The 16,929-nt window shown below is 46.0% G+C and overlaps 2 protein-coding genes; one reads left to right on the top strand and one right to left on the bottom strand.

The window, feature by feature from the left end:
• Positions 1–981: 981 nt before the first annotated feature.
• On the bottom strand, positions 982–3,620 carry GSTUM_00012164001 (uncharacterized protein; the record flags this gene model as incomplete). XM_002842381.2 has 2 exons in its annotated part: positions 982–3,050; positions 3,128–3,620. 2 exons carry the CDS (start codon positions 3,618–3,620, stop codon positions 1,414–1,416), a joined length of 2,130 nt encoding a protein of 709 aa, XP_002842427.1. The 3' UTR covers positions 982–1,413.
• A 2,401-nt stretch (positions 3,621–6,021) lies between these two features.
• On the top strand, positions 6,022–6,993 carry GSTUM_00012163001 (uncharacterized protein; the record flags this gene model as incomplete). XM_002842380.2 has 1 exon in its annotated part: positions 6,022–6,993. The coding sequence occupies one exon, from the start codon at positions 6,022–6,024 to the stop codon at positions 6,247–6,249; it is 228 nt and encodes a 75-aa protein (XP_002842426.1). The 3' UTR covers positions 6,250–6,993.
• Between the last annotated feature and the right edge of the window lie 9,936 nt (positions 6,994–16,929).

Raw genomic sequence — 16,929 nt, 5'->3', positions numbered from 1 at the left:
AAAAAAGTAAAGAAAAAACACTACGCAAATCCTGTCAACAGCCACGACCCAGCATCACCGTCACCGCTGGCGATAGATGCAGTCCCAAACTAACCTAGCTCATACCATCGCGGCTCCATACTTACCGCAGGTCGCCCACACACCCACCGCCCACAACCAACCAATTAACCACAGCTCACATCGCCCCCCCCCCCGCGCGCGCACCACACTACACCGCAGAGCATAGCAAGCAAGCAAGCAAGCACCATGCCAAACCATGCATCCACTCGTACCCATATACAGCACGATATTAACACTGACTCACTGACTCACCCACCCTCACCCACCTACGAGCCCAAAACGGGAAGCATAAGCATATGCCATGATCAATGACTCATTTTTTAAAACTGCACGCACCCCTGCTCCGGTGAAAAGGTTGGTGAGTTCCGCCCTCTAGTGGAAGAAACATATCCCAATCGCACAATGTACGGGTACGGTGGTGCCTAGAACGCTAGATAATGGGGACATTTTTTAAACTTGATTCTTAGCGCAGTTTTTTCCCACAAGGAGGAGGCTCGCGGTAGCTCCACGAGTGATCTACTGTGATGCGGCGATGGGGTTGGACAGGAGGGAACGTAAGGTTTATACGCTGTGGGTAGGAACCGCGATCATGTCCGGGTTAGATTTTGATTAGTTTAGCTTGGCCAGGGCTTTATCTGCTATGCGTGTGATGTGGATATAAAAGGCCACGGGTAAATATTAGACCAGGGTCAACTAGTTAATCGGTATTGAGGGGAGGGGGGGTTGGTTGGTTTCGACTGTCGTCATCCAGTGGATGGAAGGGGATTAGCAAAACCTAAGATTTAGATGAAACACCGTTTCCAGAAAAAAAAGAAAGAAATTTATTCGCGGAAAGAGGAAAAATGAGCATACTTAGCAAAAAGAAATCTACCGATATCACTCAGTTACTCAATCACATAGTCTGAATATCAAGTCCCAGAATGCTTGAAAGCTGTCCCTTGTTCCGTTAGGGCATATAGCAAATAAATGTCCGTACAAAATCAACCTTCTCTTTTCTCGCACCTCTCCTTTGCTTGCTTGAAAGACTTTGAACGCAGATGTTATATAAAAGGGAATCTGCTTGATCCCGCTGGTTAGAAAATAATAAGCGATTGACTAGTTATCTGCTATGTAAAAAACGCAGTGGGATAAGGAAAGAATTGAACAAAGCCTGACAGAAACAAAGTGGAAAAAGGAATAAAAAACCAGAACACCGTATTTTGCCTCTCTTGACAAAGCCTCGAAAGGGAACAAAAGCAACGTCCATAAAATCAGAATACCCCCATAACGGTTGACCAGAGAATTCAAAAAGATAAGAAAAAAAGGTTGCACACAATGATGTTTACATGAAAGCGAACCCAATACCACTTGTGCCTATCGCACATTCTGTGCCACCGACATTCCTTCTATCATATTCATTCCTCCCATTTTCTTTTCCGGGGCGCACCTCAATCTCTTGCCTTTCCTATCGGGTGCAGGGCTTCTGGTTGGAGATCCATATGCTAGAGACGGCGACCGAAAACCACTATTAAGTGATTTGAACTTTGGAGTCACGCTAGTAGTCCCGTCTGCTGCGTACCCATGAACATTGGCCTCTACTCTTAGAGCGCTTCCTGGGTGACCTTCCATTGCACTTTCAGGGTAGCTCCTCTTCCTCGACAATCCGGTGGGAGTGGTTGAACCGCTCGAGCATGGGGAATAAGTCTCCTTGAGCATATTCAAACTCAATGCCGCTTCTCTTGATTTAGGCGATACACATGGAGTCATACGGTGATCGCCGGTTTTCCGGGGACTGGTGCAAATATTTTTGACCGATGACGCAACAGAACTAGGTGAAGGAGGGGCAAAAGTAGTGAAAACTAGCTTGCTCAACTCGCAGCTCTGTTTAGCCTTCGGGAATGCTGGCGAGCTTGAGGGACCAGGCTTTGACACGGAAGCTGACAAGGATGATCTACGAATGCAGCCACCCTGAGACGGAGGAAGGACAGGTGGAGGTAGCGCATCAGATCCTCTTCTTGGTGCGAATGGGAACTTCTCCATTGTAGCTCCGGATAACGCATTTTCGGCGATCTTGGCTACGGAAGCCATGGCAGAGCACCGAGATGCAGATGTCACTTCTAGCCGACTAGAACAGATTCCCGCTGCAGGGGTCACTGTTCCAGAGTGCAGTTGTGACGAAGATGAGCGGCGGAAAGCAGGCGCCTTTGGGAGGGGTTGATGAAGTGCTTTAAACGCATGGGGGTGTGACGTTTGAAGGTGCTCGGTTGCTCGGGGTGCAAGTGTAGCAACGGGCTGGGCAGCTACGGGTGCTGCCGGAGTCTGCTGGGCAGGAGCTATAGGTACGAAGGGTTCAATCGTAAGTGGCGAGGTGGACGCGACTATGTCTGCATCTACCGCACAAGGTGTTAATCCCCCAGACGCTAATAACTCCGCCTCGTTCAAATCCGGCGAAAGCTTCAAGACCAAATCACACCACTCCCTCTTCCGTTCTTCTTCATCAACCCACGGATTGGCCCGGGCCGAAGATGCCGAGGATGGGTTGTGATCCGATGTGTACTTCAATACCAGATCAGTCCATTTCTGGAAATTGGTCTCCGATATATGAAGCCGCCAGTTGACAGCGTCTAGGAATGCCATCTCATTGACGTTTATTTCCTGCGTGTTCAGCCCTGAAATCTTGCTCCAAGCCCTCGCAGAATAATTACGATCTTGTAAGTACTTTGATGCCAAGATCAAAGCCGCCAAGAACATTCTTCTACCACATTGCTTGGCACGAGTCATCTGTGCCTCTTCAGCGGGTAAACTGCTGATATCGCAATCCCGGGGGGGAAGATGAGGCCTAATTACAATCAGGTAGTACAGAGCAACTTGGAGTGTTGAATAACTGGTCCGGGATCTACGGAGGGTTTCCTGAATGAATGTCCGGAGCGGAAGAACCTTATCCTTTGGGGTTGCACAAATAAGCATCTTCGGGGGCGGCCATATTGTCTCGACAATCTGAGCTGCGGAGTCTTTATCGTAATATGAATCTTAGTACCTGCGTATAAACTTTCATCGAAAAGGATCCTCGGCCGAGTGCTTAACATACCAACGAGATTGTCAACGAAGTTAACCTTCCGATCAACCTGCCTTTGTAAGGTAGGTACAGGAGGTAACGGGCAACCTTCAGATACAGGACATCCAGCGTTGGCTCCTTCAACCAAACGATTAGTTCTCCGGGCGTTACGACGCTGTTCTATGGGCACCGGTTCCTGAGCAACTGTAACTGAGGGAGGGTGCGGGTGTTGAATTGAATCACTGCCTCGAAGGCTAGAGACCGATACTCTTTTTCGGAGTAGCCAACCATCTTGCTCCGAGCCTGCAAATTGACGCTGAATATTCAGGGAGGGGATAATATTCGTCCCTGGAGCCGAGGCACCGCCGGTACACGAGGCAACGGAAGTGGTGTTTGATACCGCCGATGCCACGGACCAACCAGAGGATTGGGACGACGAAGCTGATGAGGCTATTGAGGGCGCAGGTGAATAAGAGTAACGAGAGTGCGTAATTGTTGCCGTGGGTGGTGTATGTGCCAGGGTCATATTGCGGGCAAAAAAAAACTGGGATTCAAAAAGAAAAAAAAAGGAAAAAAGGATTGAGTGGAGATGCGTTATATAATATTAGCTGTTTTGTAAAGGTTCCCTTTCAGGGAGCACCGGGATGTATAATATCTGAATCCTTATTCCGTCTTCAAGGCCGTATATGTATGTATACTGACAATCTCAGGAAAGTAGGTCGATCCCGGTGAGGGTACTAGTTGAATTTGAGGCTTTCTAAGGTTGTACTTAAAGAAAGCACTGAAATGGTGACAAGATACAGGATAGCTCGAAAGATGAACCGGACGTCAGGCGGGTGGCGGCAACGAGAGAATACCAGCTGGAGTGGCTGGTGTTCGCGATATATCGTTGTCGGAGACGTGAGCCCGGTGACGACTATGACTTAACGAGGCGAAGTAGAAAAATCCTGTCGGTCGAAGCAATGAAAACCCTCCAAATAACGATCCGAATATTGAAATACCACTGTAACCAAGGCGCCCAACCGAAAACCGAAACTTCCTTATGCCCAATGAAGACGCGTAGCCGAAAATCAGAAGGAAATACCCCGGAAAAAAATTCAGTAAAAAAAAAAAAACCCAGAATTAAAATAACGAAAGCAAATCGTTTCTTTCCCGAATAGAATTCCAGTCACCGTCTATATCCCAAGGTGTATTTTTTTTTTCTTTTTCTTTTTGTTGCGTTGTTTTCCAAAGCTGTTGATGAATATATCGACAAAGAGGTAACTATGTCTCTTAGAAAATTTAGGATTGAGTACTTCCAAACTCATCAACAGCAGCAACTGTAGTTAAAGTGATAGGGGTGGCGGTGACTGAAATCTCGGCAACAGTGATTTTCGCAGGATGCATTGTGATATCCCAAACCTGGGAAGGGAGGATATCCGGCGATTGTAATGGAAGGCGTTTTTGTAAATGGCGACTCAGAGAACTAGAGGTCGCTGTGACTTTGCCTCAGCGCCTCGTGATGGTCTAATCGAGTGAGAGAGAATGAGTCTTGACCAGGGTAGGGAGAGAGACGTGTAGAGTTGGCTGTGGGGGGGGGACTATTGAGTTGATCAGGGGCGGGGGGGCGTTTAGGCACTAGGGCCACCCGGGCTGGGTCGTGGCACGGCGGCTCCGAGCTGAGCGCTGCAACCGAGCCGGTCGTCCGCAAAGAGATTGACAGACAGAACAAGTATGTTGTCGCAACAGAGAATGGCTAATGAAAGTGAAGAGGAATAGCGCAGCAAAAAAGGTAGTGATGGCAGGTGAATATGAATGGATAGTTGTGGCTGCTGAGAGCAGCAAGTAGATGCGATAGCTGAATATTTAAAAAAGGTACAGAGAGGGCAAGGGGGACGGACAAAGAGAATGAGTAATGAGCCAGGCGCGTTGCCAGTGAGAGTGTGAGCAAGCCGTTAGAGAGTGGAGTGAAACCTGCGCTTGCTTGAGGCGGCGAGGGGGGGTGGAAAGGGAAGGATGTTTAGGTAGCAAAAAAGGTGTTTAGAGGGGGTGCGAAATCTTGGGAGGGGTCCAGTGGCGAAAAAGCGGCCAGATGACGGACGGATGACAGTTTCGGTGGACAAGGGAGAGTTGGATTATGAGTCCGTTGGGCAAACTTGTCTCGGGCGTAGGCAACGACGACAGTTTGTCAAGGTTGAGGATAGAGTAGGCCAGAAAGAAAGGTCACAGAAAGGAATAATGGTAATGGAAAAACAAATTAAGATAAAATAAGAAAGGTACCGTACTCCTCGTATCCGTACAATAGGCAAGAGAGCAAGAGATAGAAAAAAAACGGAGGGAGAGAGAGAGAGCGGAGAGCGGAGTTGTGCGGCCCAAGAGAGACTGGCAAGAAAGTGGAGTGGAGAGTGGACTGACGGACAGAAACCGTATCGTCAATCTAACGGGTGGGCTGTATCTTGTTCATTGCGTGATTCTTTATACGAGAAGAGCAGAAAAGTGTTCTCGGTCGGTCATGGGAGGGGGGAAAAGGAAGGAGTTTTTGTTGTTTTGAGTGGGGCCTACCACCGCAAACGAAGGATGAGTAACTGCCTGTCCTCTCTCCTATGCAATACTGTCCCGCCTCTCTCCCTTCATCTCTACCAAACACACTCTCTCACCCTATTCCTACCCTCCATCGATTAGCATACCGGTCTGGTATGGCTCACCATTGAACTAAACTACTCGTACAGTCTCCCAACTTACCATCCCACCCTCCCCCAAGTCCCTATCACACATGCACCCACACACTACAGTAACGCCCACACCACACTACTCGCACACCACACTTGCTCACAATTTTCCCATTCACCCATCCTCACTCACTCCCCTGTTATCCTTGGGCAAATCTAACGCTCCACTCCGCCCTCTATTCTTCTCTCCATCTTACTAAAGTGTACGTACGGCAGGCGATGAAATTTACAGCCTGGCTTCTGCTGTTCCCGTTCTTCAAAGTTCTCATAAAACGTTCTATCGGCCCATCATCCGAGGTCCATCTTCAACCTCCCTCAATGTACCTTTCTCCTATTTGTATTTTGCACCCTGAGACAGGGGTTTCCAGCAATCTATACTGTACCTTTGTATTCCCCTCGCCGTCATATTCATCATACAAAGCGGTTTCATTTGCAGCCCGCTGCTAATGACTGCGGATTTTCTATGTGGACTTTGCCGGCTCGCTGCTGCTTCCTCATGAAATGGGGCTGCACGGTATCCCTGTTCACCGAATCAGCGATCCGTGTAACCCTGCAGGTTGCTGTGACCAATCGTGCTCTCGCCTCCACTCTGACTCTTCAACAGATAAACCCTAGAGATGGATGATGCCGTACCTCTTCCTTGTTCGGGAAAGGGAGGAAAGAGAGTCGAGTGCGGTACTGTGCACAACACTGTGCTGTACAGTACTCATACAAGTACTGTGGAAGGAAGAGAAAAAAAAAAAGGAAAGGCTGTGCTTGTTGCGTCAACTCCCTTACCGAACGCCCGAACAATTCATTTGGCACCCGTTATCTAACTTTTTCTGGCCCTGACTTCCCAGAATATCCGCAGGGGCTTCCGCACTGGGAACTTGTCCTGCCTCATTCACTAACGAGTTTGTCGGGACAAACCTCAAATCTCTTTCGACTGCGGCAGTCTCCCCGCCTGTATAAGAAAATGGATGATAAAAAAAATGGGGCAGGAATACCACAAATAAGCAAGAGCCTCAATATCCGTATTGTTGTTTTACCACCTAAGGATGTTTGTTTCGTCTAAGAACGTCGGGCGAGGGGATGGTCAGCGCGACCCTAAGTCGTTTCTAGGCTGTTAACTTTGCCAGGTTGTGAAACCTTATCCATAACAAATTCCTTACCCTGTGCAAGAGAGAGCAGAATAAGAAAACAAATAAAAAATGTCTTGTTGAATGACTCGCCAATAAGGCGCAATCCTATCGGTTGACTCATTGCATTAAATCAAGAAAAACCTAAACCTGGAACGTTGCTCAATTGCCGCTACCGTATATCTTGTGTTTTGTGGCGCTTGTTTTTTCACTCCGATAGACACTGACACAGCCACCCAGGCGACCCGGACACACCCTTTCCCGACAGCTAAACCCAAATAAGAAACTTTCCGGGGTTAACTTGGATGAACCGTGACAACTGTGTGATCACCACCGGGTTCCTGATGAAAAACCCACCAATCAGTATCTGTTTAGTAGGGGGAATCCGGGTTGCCTGGGAGGCTGTCTGGTTGTGACGGGAAAAATCCTTATAGGTGCTGGGAGTCTGAAATCGGCCTCACGGCAACCAAGTCGAACAACGAATGGGCCCAGCAACAACAGAAAAACTCTTTAATAGAACAACCCAGAACTGACCCTTCTTTAACTCTACTTGTAATAAACTCTGCTTGTTCGATAGAGTTAGCTTTTGTTGGGAACAGTACCGTAGGAGAGGCATTTTGGAAGAAGTGAACACACAAACAAGTTTATGGGAAGGCGCTGCTATTTTTTTGTATGAATAATAGGTGGGCTTTTGATGACTGGGACCATCGAATGGCCAATCCTAGAGTCCGAAATGATAATAAGTTGAGCATTTATAACTCATATACCGGTCAACCTTAACGCCGGAGTCAAGAGCCCGAAATTTGCTTACTGCTACTGTAATGTGGTGCTAAGCAGAGTGCCATTCACCTGGCCTGGACCCTCCGCGCTCAATGAACCAAAGAGTACGGTACGGCACAACATCTCAGGCGACAACAAAAATACTTCCCCATGATACCTAAAGCGGTATACTGCCCGTAGCATACCTGGGGGTTAGGGACCTCGACTTTACTCGAGTAATCTGTGAAATCGTACCAGCGCTGTTTTCTGTTTCTTGAATCAAAGATCAGTCTTCGGATACCTCCAAGTTTTTGAACAAATTTCCTGTGGCTTAGTCCCGCTTCACGTTGTCAGTCATTTTCTATGACCACCCTATGTGTTTTCAAGAGCTCCTCTCTGTTTTGGTGTTATCCCGCAAAAGTTGGATTAATTGAGAATCTCGCGAGGCCATTGGGGTTGCCTCTACGGGTAAAAGGGTCAGTCCCATTTTTCCTGTTACTTTTCTCAACTGAGGGCTGAAAGGGGATCCTTTCGCTGTGTTTTCTCCCTTAAACCGAAGGGGGAAATTCTGGACGTCTAGTCCTTACGCTATGTGGTGATAGGGTCATAGTATGACCTTTACAGTGCTGTGGCAGGCCTTCGATGCCTCGCCGGCTTTGTGTCCCGAAATCTTACTGAGCTCCTCCCCTCAACAAATCTTTAAAATTACGATATTCTTGCCACCGTTCTGTTCGTTTTTAGAATCTATACACAGTTCTGGAGCCGAAGGAGAACTTATATTAGCGTTTGTATCATTAGAAACCACTTGGACTTTCCTCCTTTGGTGGGTTCTTCAGCTGTAAAGTTTAGCTGGAGGATACGTCGACTGTTACACGACTAAAATTTTCCCACAGAAAGTTGACACAAAAGTCACACGGTACAATTGCCTGCAAATACTTCAAAAAAAGAAATGGCCAATACCCACTGCTGTGGGTCTCGGAGCCATGACGAGCTCTTGGTTACGTATTCAGGATCAGGGTATCCGTCCGCCCGTCCAAGTTAAATTCTTGTGTTTGTGGTTTGTGGACAATGCAGCGTGGAGATTGAGAGCCAGACGACTTGCAAAAGGTCCCGCCGCAAAAATCACCGGACCCAGTGTAAATGATCATGAGTTTGGTTGGTTGTGGGGGGGATTGGGCACTTACCGGTAGAGGGAGAACTATTCTAACTCCCTCACTTGGCGAGGTGGGACGTCGAAAGTGGCCTGTCCGGGACACCCCGGCTGCCTCCTAAACTTTCCGGTGGGAACAGAACAGCATATCACCTCCGATAGCAAGTCCGATGACCACGATTGATGTTCATCGGCAAAATCACCGTTCCTAGGTACCGTGCGGACACGGGCGGGGACTTGATAATCATCGCAAGCGGAAATCAGCCCGTTATCCCGTGATAGGTTTGGTTTGAGAGGTTAAGAGAACTGCGGATATTGGTTAATGAGATCAAAACACATCCTATGGGCAAACATTGTGCCGTGTTAAGAAAAACACTGATTCTTCTCAATAGTTTAGATCTCTGGATCACAAGGGTTTCTGGGCTGGCGGAGATACGGGTAATGGATTTGAAAGAGTTTTTACGGTACGGTAACGCACCCAGGAATTTTCAGGAACCTATCGGCCAAGTACCGGCATTGTGAAATGCATTTTCAAGTGCACTTAGGGCTCCTCACCCACCCACCTTCTAGAGATACCGGTATTGGGCGATACATAAGGCGAAATTTTCTTTTCTGAAGAACTCCTAGGGCAGCTTCTCCTTGGTACGCTCGGGAAAAAGAAATTGAGAATCCCAATGAGCAAATCCCGAGAAATGCAGGAAGGCTGGCCAATGCAAACCACGGTTCCGGCTGCATATCTTTGCTATTGACCCTTACATCTCAGGAACGAAGCAGTAGATAGGGCATCCGATCCAGCTTCAGATACGGTCAATACCGGTAGATTGGATTGAGATTCCCAGTACGCTTGGGAGGATTTACCATAACCTCACGGCATTCTATCATACATAATAATATTATATTGTAAAAGTGACGTGGGGGCATATAAAAAGGCCATAAAATGTTCGCGTCACACAATTACCCTCACAGTCTGCTACGAATTGTTTAGGATACAGACGGAGTATCCCTTGGGCGGTCTGAAACAGTCAAAAATGGTTCCAGGTACGCTAAACTGAGTGGGGAAGCTTGGCGCTTAGAAATCAAGTGTGTGATATCAAATGACTATGGTTGCATCTTGCACTCAAAACACAATGATCATGATAGATTGAAAGAAGACTTCAAGCAAAGCTAAAATAAGATCTAAAAAATTAACTAAGAAATAAAAAGTCCTGTGTGCCTCTTATTGTAATACTCTAGACAAAGACCAATGCCATACTCAGGGCCAAAACACCCATACTGGGTGTGTGTAACGATCCCTTCTCTGATGGTTAGTTCTTGGCGATGGGGAACGATACTTCTCTTCTCTTTCTTCTTCTTCCTTCATCTTACAATAGCGCTAGGCCTCTGCCTACGTTACCGATAGTACAAGACCTTTGTCTTCTATCGGAAACGCCTATCGTAAGTTTTCTCTAACTCTTCTTCGTGAAGAGCCCTCCTTGGCGTAACAATAACGTTGCAATAAAGATAAAGATCGTAAATTTGTTTTATATTCTTTAAAGTAATAAGTAGGAAAAGTACTTAGAACAAAGCGTGAAGAACATATCTTCCTCGGCCGCATCAGCCTCCTTATATAGTATTCTTCCCGTCTGTAGTCATGTGACCTAAAGTGGTCACATGTACAAAACCAAATCATAACAAACTAGTCATGTGACCAAAGTGATCACATGCTCAAAACCCATGACCTCATAGCGAGGTCATGTACAAAAACTCATAAATCAATCATAACGTAATAAACAAGTCATATGACTCGACTGAGTCATGTGCGCGAAACCCATGACCTCATAACGAGGTCATGTGCAAAACATAAATCATATGCACAAGGCTTACCCGTAAGGCATCCTTGCAAGGCGTACTTGCCAGGTGCACGTCCCATGACTCATATTTGAGCCATGTGTGAAAGCATCACAAATCCCACACATAACAACTCATATGACCTGAATGAGTCATATGTGTGAAACAATAACATACCTGTGACTCATAACCATATGTCACATGAAAACCTCTTTTATGCCAAGCCACATTCGTAACAGTGTGGAGTGCTCTCTTGCTCTTCTGATTCATGTTACATAACATAAATCGACAGTGCACGTAGCCCACTGGAGTGCTTCACATATGGGTAAAGTGGTGTTCAGTAGGAGAGCCAGTAGGAGGAGCAAGCTTTGTCCTTTGCTGTTGCTTACTATAGTAAGGTGTACTCAGGCTGGTTTCGCGAGTGTAATAGGATTTGCGAGACTTTCAAAGCCTAGTACAGAAGCCATAATTTGCCACAAGTAATTCAGCAAGGGTTAGATGAAAAGTATGAGAACAAGCCTGGTACTCATAGGGGAGTGAAAGGTGTTGTGCAATGAGGTAGGAGTTGATCATAGTTATGTTTAACAGCTAATAAAAAATAAGAGGCCAGTTTTGAAGATACTTCAATTAAGTGAAGTAGTAGCTTCTATACTGATCGGCTACATCCACACCTACTTTGTATTGGTTGTAATCATATGTGATAACAGGGATAGAAACCTTTGCCCAGTCAGGAGATCCAAATACTCAGCATATAGCAGGGCTATTAGTGCTGCTAAGGTGAGGCTTTTTGTGTTCAGTGGTGACATGATCCTCCAGATTATTAATAGTTGATAGAAAATAAACAGTGCTATTATCTTGCCATTGCACATCTAGAACCTTACCACTCAGGCAAGTGGGACCTTGTTAGGTGGAAACAATCTGATAGACTTCAGAGTTGTCTAGGCCAATCGAAATTCGTTTCTGTAGACAGAGATTATATAGGAAGCCTTGGGCTCACTCTTTTAGTTTATGACTACTAGGAGTGAAGTAAATTCGGTAAAGTAAAATAGAATTGTAAAAACAATATTATATTGTTAAAGTCTCTTCTCTGTTGCTTGATGATGTTTAAAGCTTTGGAGACACCTCAATATTTATATTCCGTGTCTGAGTGTTCACGGACTATATTTATTTATCATGCCTCTATGTACTTTTCTGATTATAACTCGTAACGTTGGGTATTCTTGAAAGGTGTGAACACCTAGAGACCCTGAAAATCACCACACCCTCTTTGCTAATTATGATATAACTGTAACGATCCCTCCTTGGATAGTTAGTTCTTGGCGACAGGGAATGATACTTCTCTAATTCTTCTGTTTCTTTCCTTAGTCTTACGATAGCACTAGGCCTTTGCCTACATTACCAATAGTACAAGACCTTTGTCTTCCATCGAGAACGCCTATCGTAAGCTTTCTCTAACTCTTCTTTCTGAAGAACTTTCCTTGGCGTAATGATAATGTTGTACAAAAGATAAAGATGGTAAAGGTGATTTATATTTGTTAAAGTAATAAGTAGGAAAAGTACTTAGAATTCAATCTAATTTTATTTAAACTCGTACCACCAATACTGGCATACGATGAGCCCCCACCAGTACAGGGATACCGCTAACCGGTATGCCACTAATTCTAAGCTAACTAAGTCTATGGCCCCGTACCTGCCATCCTCGAGTCATGCCTGTAAGAGAACTAATTACAAGACCATCAAACAACCCAGCGTCCTCCCCGGTCCAAGTCTGTAGTCCCTCTGGTATGAAGCCAACCAGTACTAAGCGTAGCTGAAGCCGAGCAAAAGACCGATCCGACCAGGTTCCTCGTTCAACAAACATAAAATCACTACCACACAGTCTGAAAACTGTCCTGCAAAACCTCCTCCACAGTAGAAAACCAACAAACACACAAATTAAACCTACAGACGGCACAATGGCAGGGAGGAGGCAACCAAAATGTCCACCTCTCATACTCGCATGCCAGGCCATCGACCCTATGAACCCACTTTGCCGGTTACCTTCGAAGAGCATACCGGTGAGGAGGACCTGTACCCGCTGCCTGTTCCCTAAACAAAAACATCCTAAACAAAGGAAATACATAGAGATAGTAACAGACCAAACCGGTCAGTGGGGCCTATCTCCCACCCGTGGTGTCATGCCTCCTCCTGCCAGACCCATAGCCAAACCAGAGAAACCAAATAAACCCCACGAAGCTCAGTGTACAAGACCTACACAAGTCCAACTAGGAGGTCGCAACCCACTATCTGCACAGGTGGCCATCAGCTAGCCAGGCAACCAGGGAGCTTTACAGCACTCAGCAGCTTCACCCAACAGCTTCAGCCGGACTGGACACACTTAATTAGACCTCACCCAACCTGACGCTGGCCTGACTGGTGCTCGCAGGTGCCTCTCCTCCCCCAATCAGCCTCTCCCAAGCCCCATAAGCCAGACACCACAGAGCCCATCCAGCCCCCCAGCCCCTCAGACAGATCAACCATCTGACAGCCACAGGACAGCCTATACCTATCCAGCCACTGGTCTTGGCCGCTCCAGTAGAGCCCCAACCCCCAACATCGTATAGCTGAGGAGGACTCACCAGCTACAGTTTAGAGCCACAAATGAGGCAGCACCAACACCCGAAGGCACTGGCACCAGCCACACCATCCAACCCAGCCGAACCAAAGTCCAACTGAGCTGGGAAAGAGTAAGCAGAGCCAGCCAAAGCCAGCCCCACAGGTCTGGTGACAGGCACAGACCGAACAATGGACAAGAGGTACACCAAACCGACATGACGTGAAGGGGGAGGGCGCAGGAACAGGAGCAGACAAACAGAAGGTAGACCCTACTTGCAATAGGTGAAGCCGCCAACCACAATTCGCAACCAAACCACTGTAAATGCTGCAAGAACAAATTTCCAAGAGAACAGTGATAAACAACTTCATAGGATTCTGACTGTAGAAACGTAATGTAACAAGGAGGGGCCGGGCAAGTACCGCCCTACCAGCTGAGGAATGATGCGGCCGATACGACGAGTTAAACTTGGGAAGGTCATCAGTCTAACCCAAGGACGTTTTGTATCGTGAGAACTAAGGACTCCGTTAAAACCCAACAAGAAATATGAGCTGGCCCAAAGAATGACATGAGTGATTTCCCCAAACACAAAGTTCAATTTCCTTAATCGAACGCGAAACCTGCGAGTAGACGATAGACAGGAAGCCGAAGACATTTTACCGAAAGGGGCTCGTAAGTGACCGTGATGAATAGCTCGAAGTGCTAGCATCGTGAGATAACCAGCAGGCGACGAAACGAGAAGCAAACAAGTAATCTGCCATGCAACACCTAACAGGCCTTAACATCAAAGACCCTAGGAACTAATGAGCGAACTCAGATATCTCCTCCAGAATCCAAGGTATGAAGGCCCACCATGGATGCGAAAGAAATACTTGGGGCGAAGCGATGGCAAGGATGAGGAAAAGTACTTAGAACAAAGCGTGAAGAACCTATCCTCCACGGCCGCATTGGCCTCCTTATGTAGTGTTCCCACCCGTAGTTATGTGACCCAAAGTGGTCACATGTGCGAAACCAAATCATAACAAACTAGTCATGTGACGAAAGTGGTCACATGCTCAAAACCCATGACCTCATAGTGAGGTCATGTGCAAAAACTCATAAACCAATCATAACACAATAAATAAGTCATATGACTTGACTGAGTTATATGTGTAAAACCCATGACCTCATAATGAGGTCATGTGCGAAACATAAATCATATGCGCAAGGCATACCCGCAAGGCACACTCACAAGGCATATTCGCCAGGTACACTTGCAAGGCATACTCGTCAGGCGTACGTCCTATGACTTATATTTGAGCCATGTACGAAAGCATCACAAATCCCACACATAACAAATCATATGACTCGAATGAGTCATATGTGTGAAACAATAACATACCTGTAACTCATAACCATGTGTCATGTGAAAACCTTTTTCCTTGCCAAGCCACATTAGTGACAATAACTAACTCAGAACTATACTGTTCCCAATAGTAGTTATCCAGTCTTTAGAGTGTTTCGACTTGTGGCCTAGTTCTCAAGTTGAACTGAGTTGGCTCTAATTGTCTTCGTTATTGATAAAATGATCAGTTTCATCTGTGGGTTGTATCTGTGAAGGTAGCTGTAAGTGCAACACCTTTTTAGTCACCTGACTTTAAACCTCCCTAACTCCTTACCCAACTTATAAATGTCTTCCGGAAGACTTCCTACTAATTCGTGGAAAGCTATTCTACCGGATTGATAATTATTCCCACTGTTGGCAACCCTTGATTGCTTTGGGTAACAAGATTTCAATCATCATTGTAGTATGAGAAGTAGTATTCATAACTACAACGTATTTTGAAACCTGGTTGCAACACTTCGTAAAGTCTAATAACTTCTATAATAGTGTTTATCAGAGTTCTAGACTCTTCTAGATATTGTAGGATGGGTGTGAATGTATTTGTCTCTTGCTGAGAACCTTTACCCTTCAATACCATCTCTTTGTGCTAAAACATCCCGTTACCTACGCCCCATGCCAAAGGTATTACATCCTTAAAGCCTAGTAACGTTCTGAGTAGTTGACAGATTCACTCCGTTCCACTTCTCAGACCTAGCTGAAGGTCCCCTCTAATATACCCTGTAAACAGGATTTGGCTGGATAGATGGTGGCAACATATATGGTGTTATTCAGATACCTTCAATTCTGTGGTATTATAGTCACAGGACGCAACTGAGATTAATATGGATGATGATGTGTGGGCCCTATAAGGGGGCCAGAGGGGGGTGTTGGAGACCAGAGATTCCGATTCCAGGTGAGATTACCCTACTTAGGGTGACTCCTGGGTATTGAATCTTGGTATTCCTAATAGACTTCCAGTAACTTCATTCTAAAGTATGTTGGAATGACTATCATGGAAGTGAGAGGGGAAAGCCTTCTGGTTTACCGGTGCTGTACCACAGTCACCTAAGGCAACCTCTTGTAACATTTTTAATAGAGTAGTTGAGGGGAAACAATTATCCATGTATATATTGAAGTGTAGGCCAGAAGTAGCATATGGCAAAGATATTGCTAGTTGAAATACAGCAGAGCCAGTAGGGGTTAGACCCTTCTGGAGAACCAGCTCAGCAAATGACTCTGAGTGCGATGCAAAAATCTAATAGTATGTATAATCCACATCACACAATGTGAAAACCTTATGACCTTTTGAAATAGGTTTACTAGGCATATGATATGTGTGTAGACTGCGGCTACTGAAACATTTTGTCATCTCATCCGCAGTAAAATTAGAAGATGGGAGATAGTATTACTAGCACCGATTGTGGATAAGACTATTTAATAGCTCTAATTTATGGTACCATTATTACTGAGAAAGTGTCTCCCCAGGATCGGATATGCGGAGGTAGTGTTTAATCTGGCTGAACCACTTAAGTGTCATCACCCGGAAGATTGAATCTCTCCATATATTGCTCTAAAAACCTAGGCTCCCCATCCCCCTTCTAGCTCCCATATAGATTAAGAGGGATAGAAAGACTCTTATCTCCTTTCCTCCCACTGGCTTCTATTTTCGTCAGATTGCTGCTCTTTCAGGTTGAGCTGTACACTGGCAACTAGCTTTTTTCTCAGCCGCATATGCATTCGTTCCTACTACAAGCAGATCAACAGCCTCCTTATCCCAGAATAGCTCAAAGATTTGAATTATTGAGATATTTGGACTCTCCCAGGGTAGTAGTGGCCCCCCCTCATGGTCTATACTAGGGCCAAATAGGATATAAGAAGAGTTTATAACAGCTTCCTTTCTCTTGGGGTTCCCAGCTGCCACTGCTGGTGTGGAAGGCTTTCTAGCCAGCTTTCTTGGCTTTCTGGAGTTTGCTTGTTCATCTGCCTTCTTTGGATAACGGGAATTGACAGAACAGGAACTTAGAGGCACTCGTACTTGTCTTGAGGTAGACATTGTGAATGTTGCTTAAGGTCTGAAGCAAGAGTTGAGATTGTGGTGTAACCACATTGTTTCACTCTATCTGGAAAGGCGCCGTCCCTACTCGGAATCGCGTAGCTGGAACCATTTTCGACGGTTTCAGACAGTCCAAGGGACTCGGATACCAGTGTCATCCCTTGAGCACTCGTAATTTGAGAAAGCGCACAGTATTGACTTTGATGCAATAGTAATATGGTTGAAACCGAAAGGTTGATCTCGTGTTGGGTATGGATGAAACTG

Source organism: Tuber melanosporum (genome assembly GCF_000151645.1).
Source record: "Tuber melanosporum whole genome shotgun sequence assembly, scaffold_98, strain Mel28".
NCBI classification, from domain to species: domain Eukaryota; kingdom Fungi; phylum Ascomycota; class Pezizomycetes; order Pezizales; family Tuberaceae; genus Tuber; species Tuber melanosporum.
This window is presented reverse-complemented; position numbering and strand designations above follow the sequence as displayed.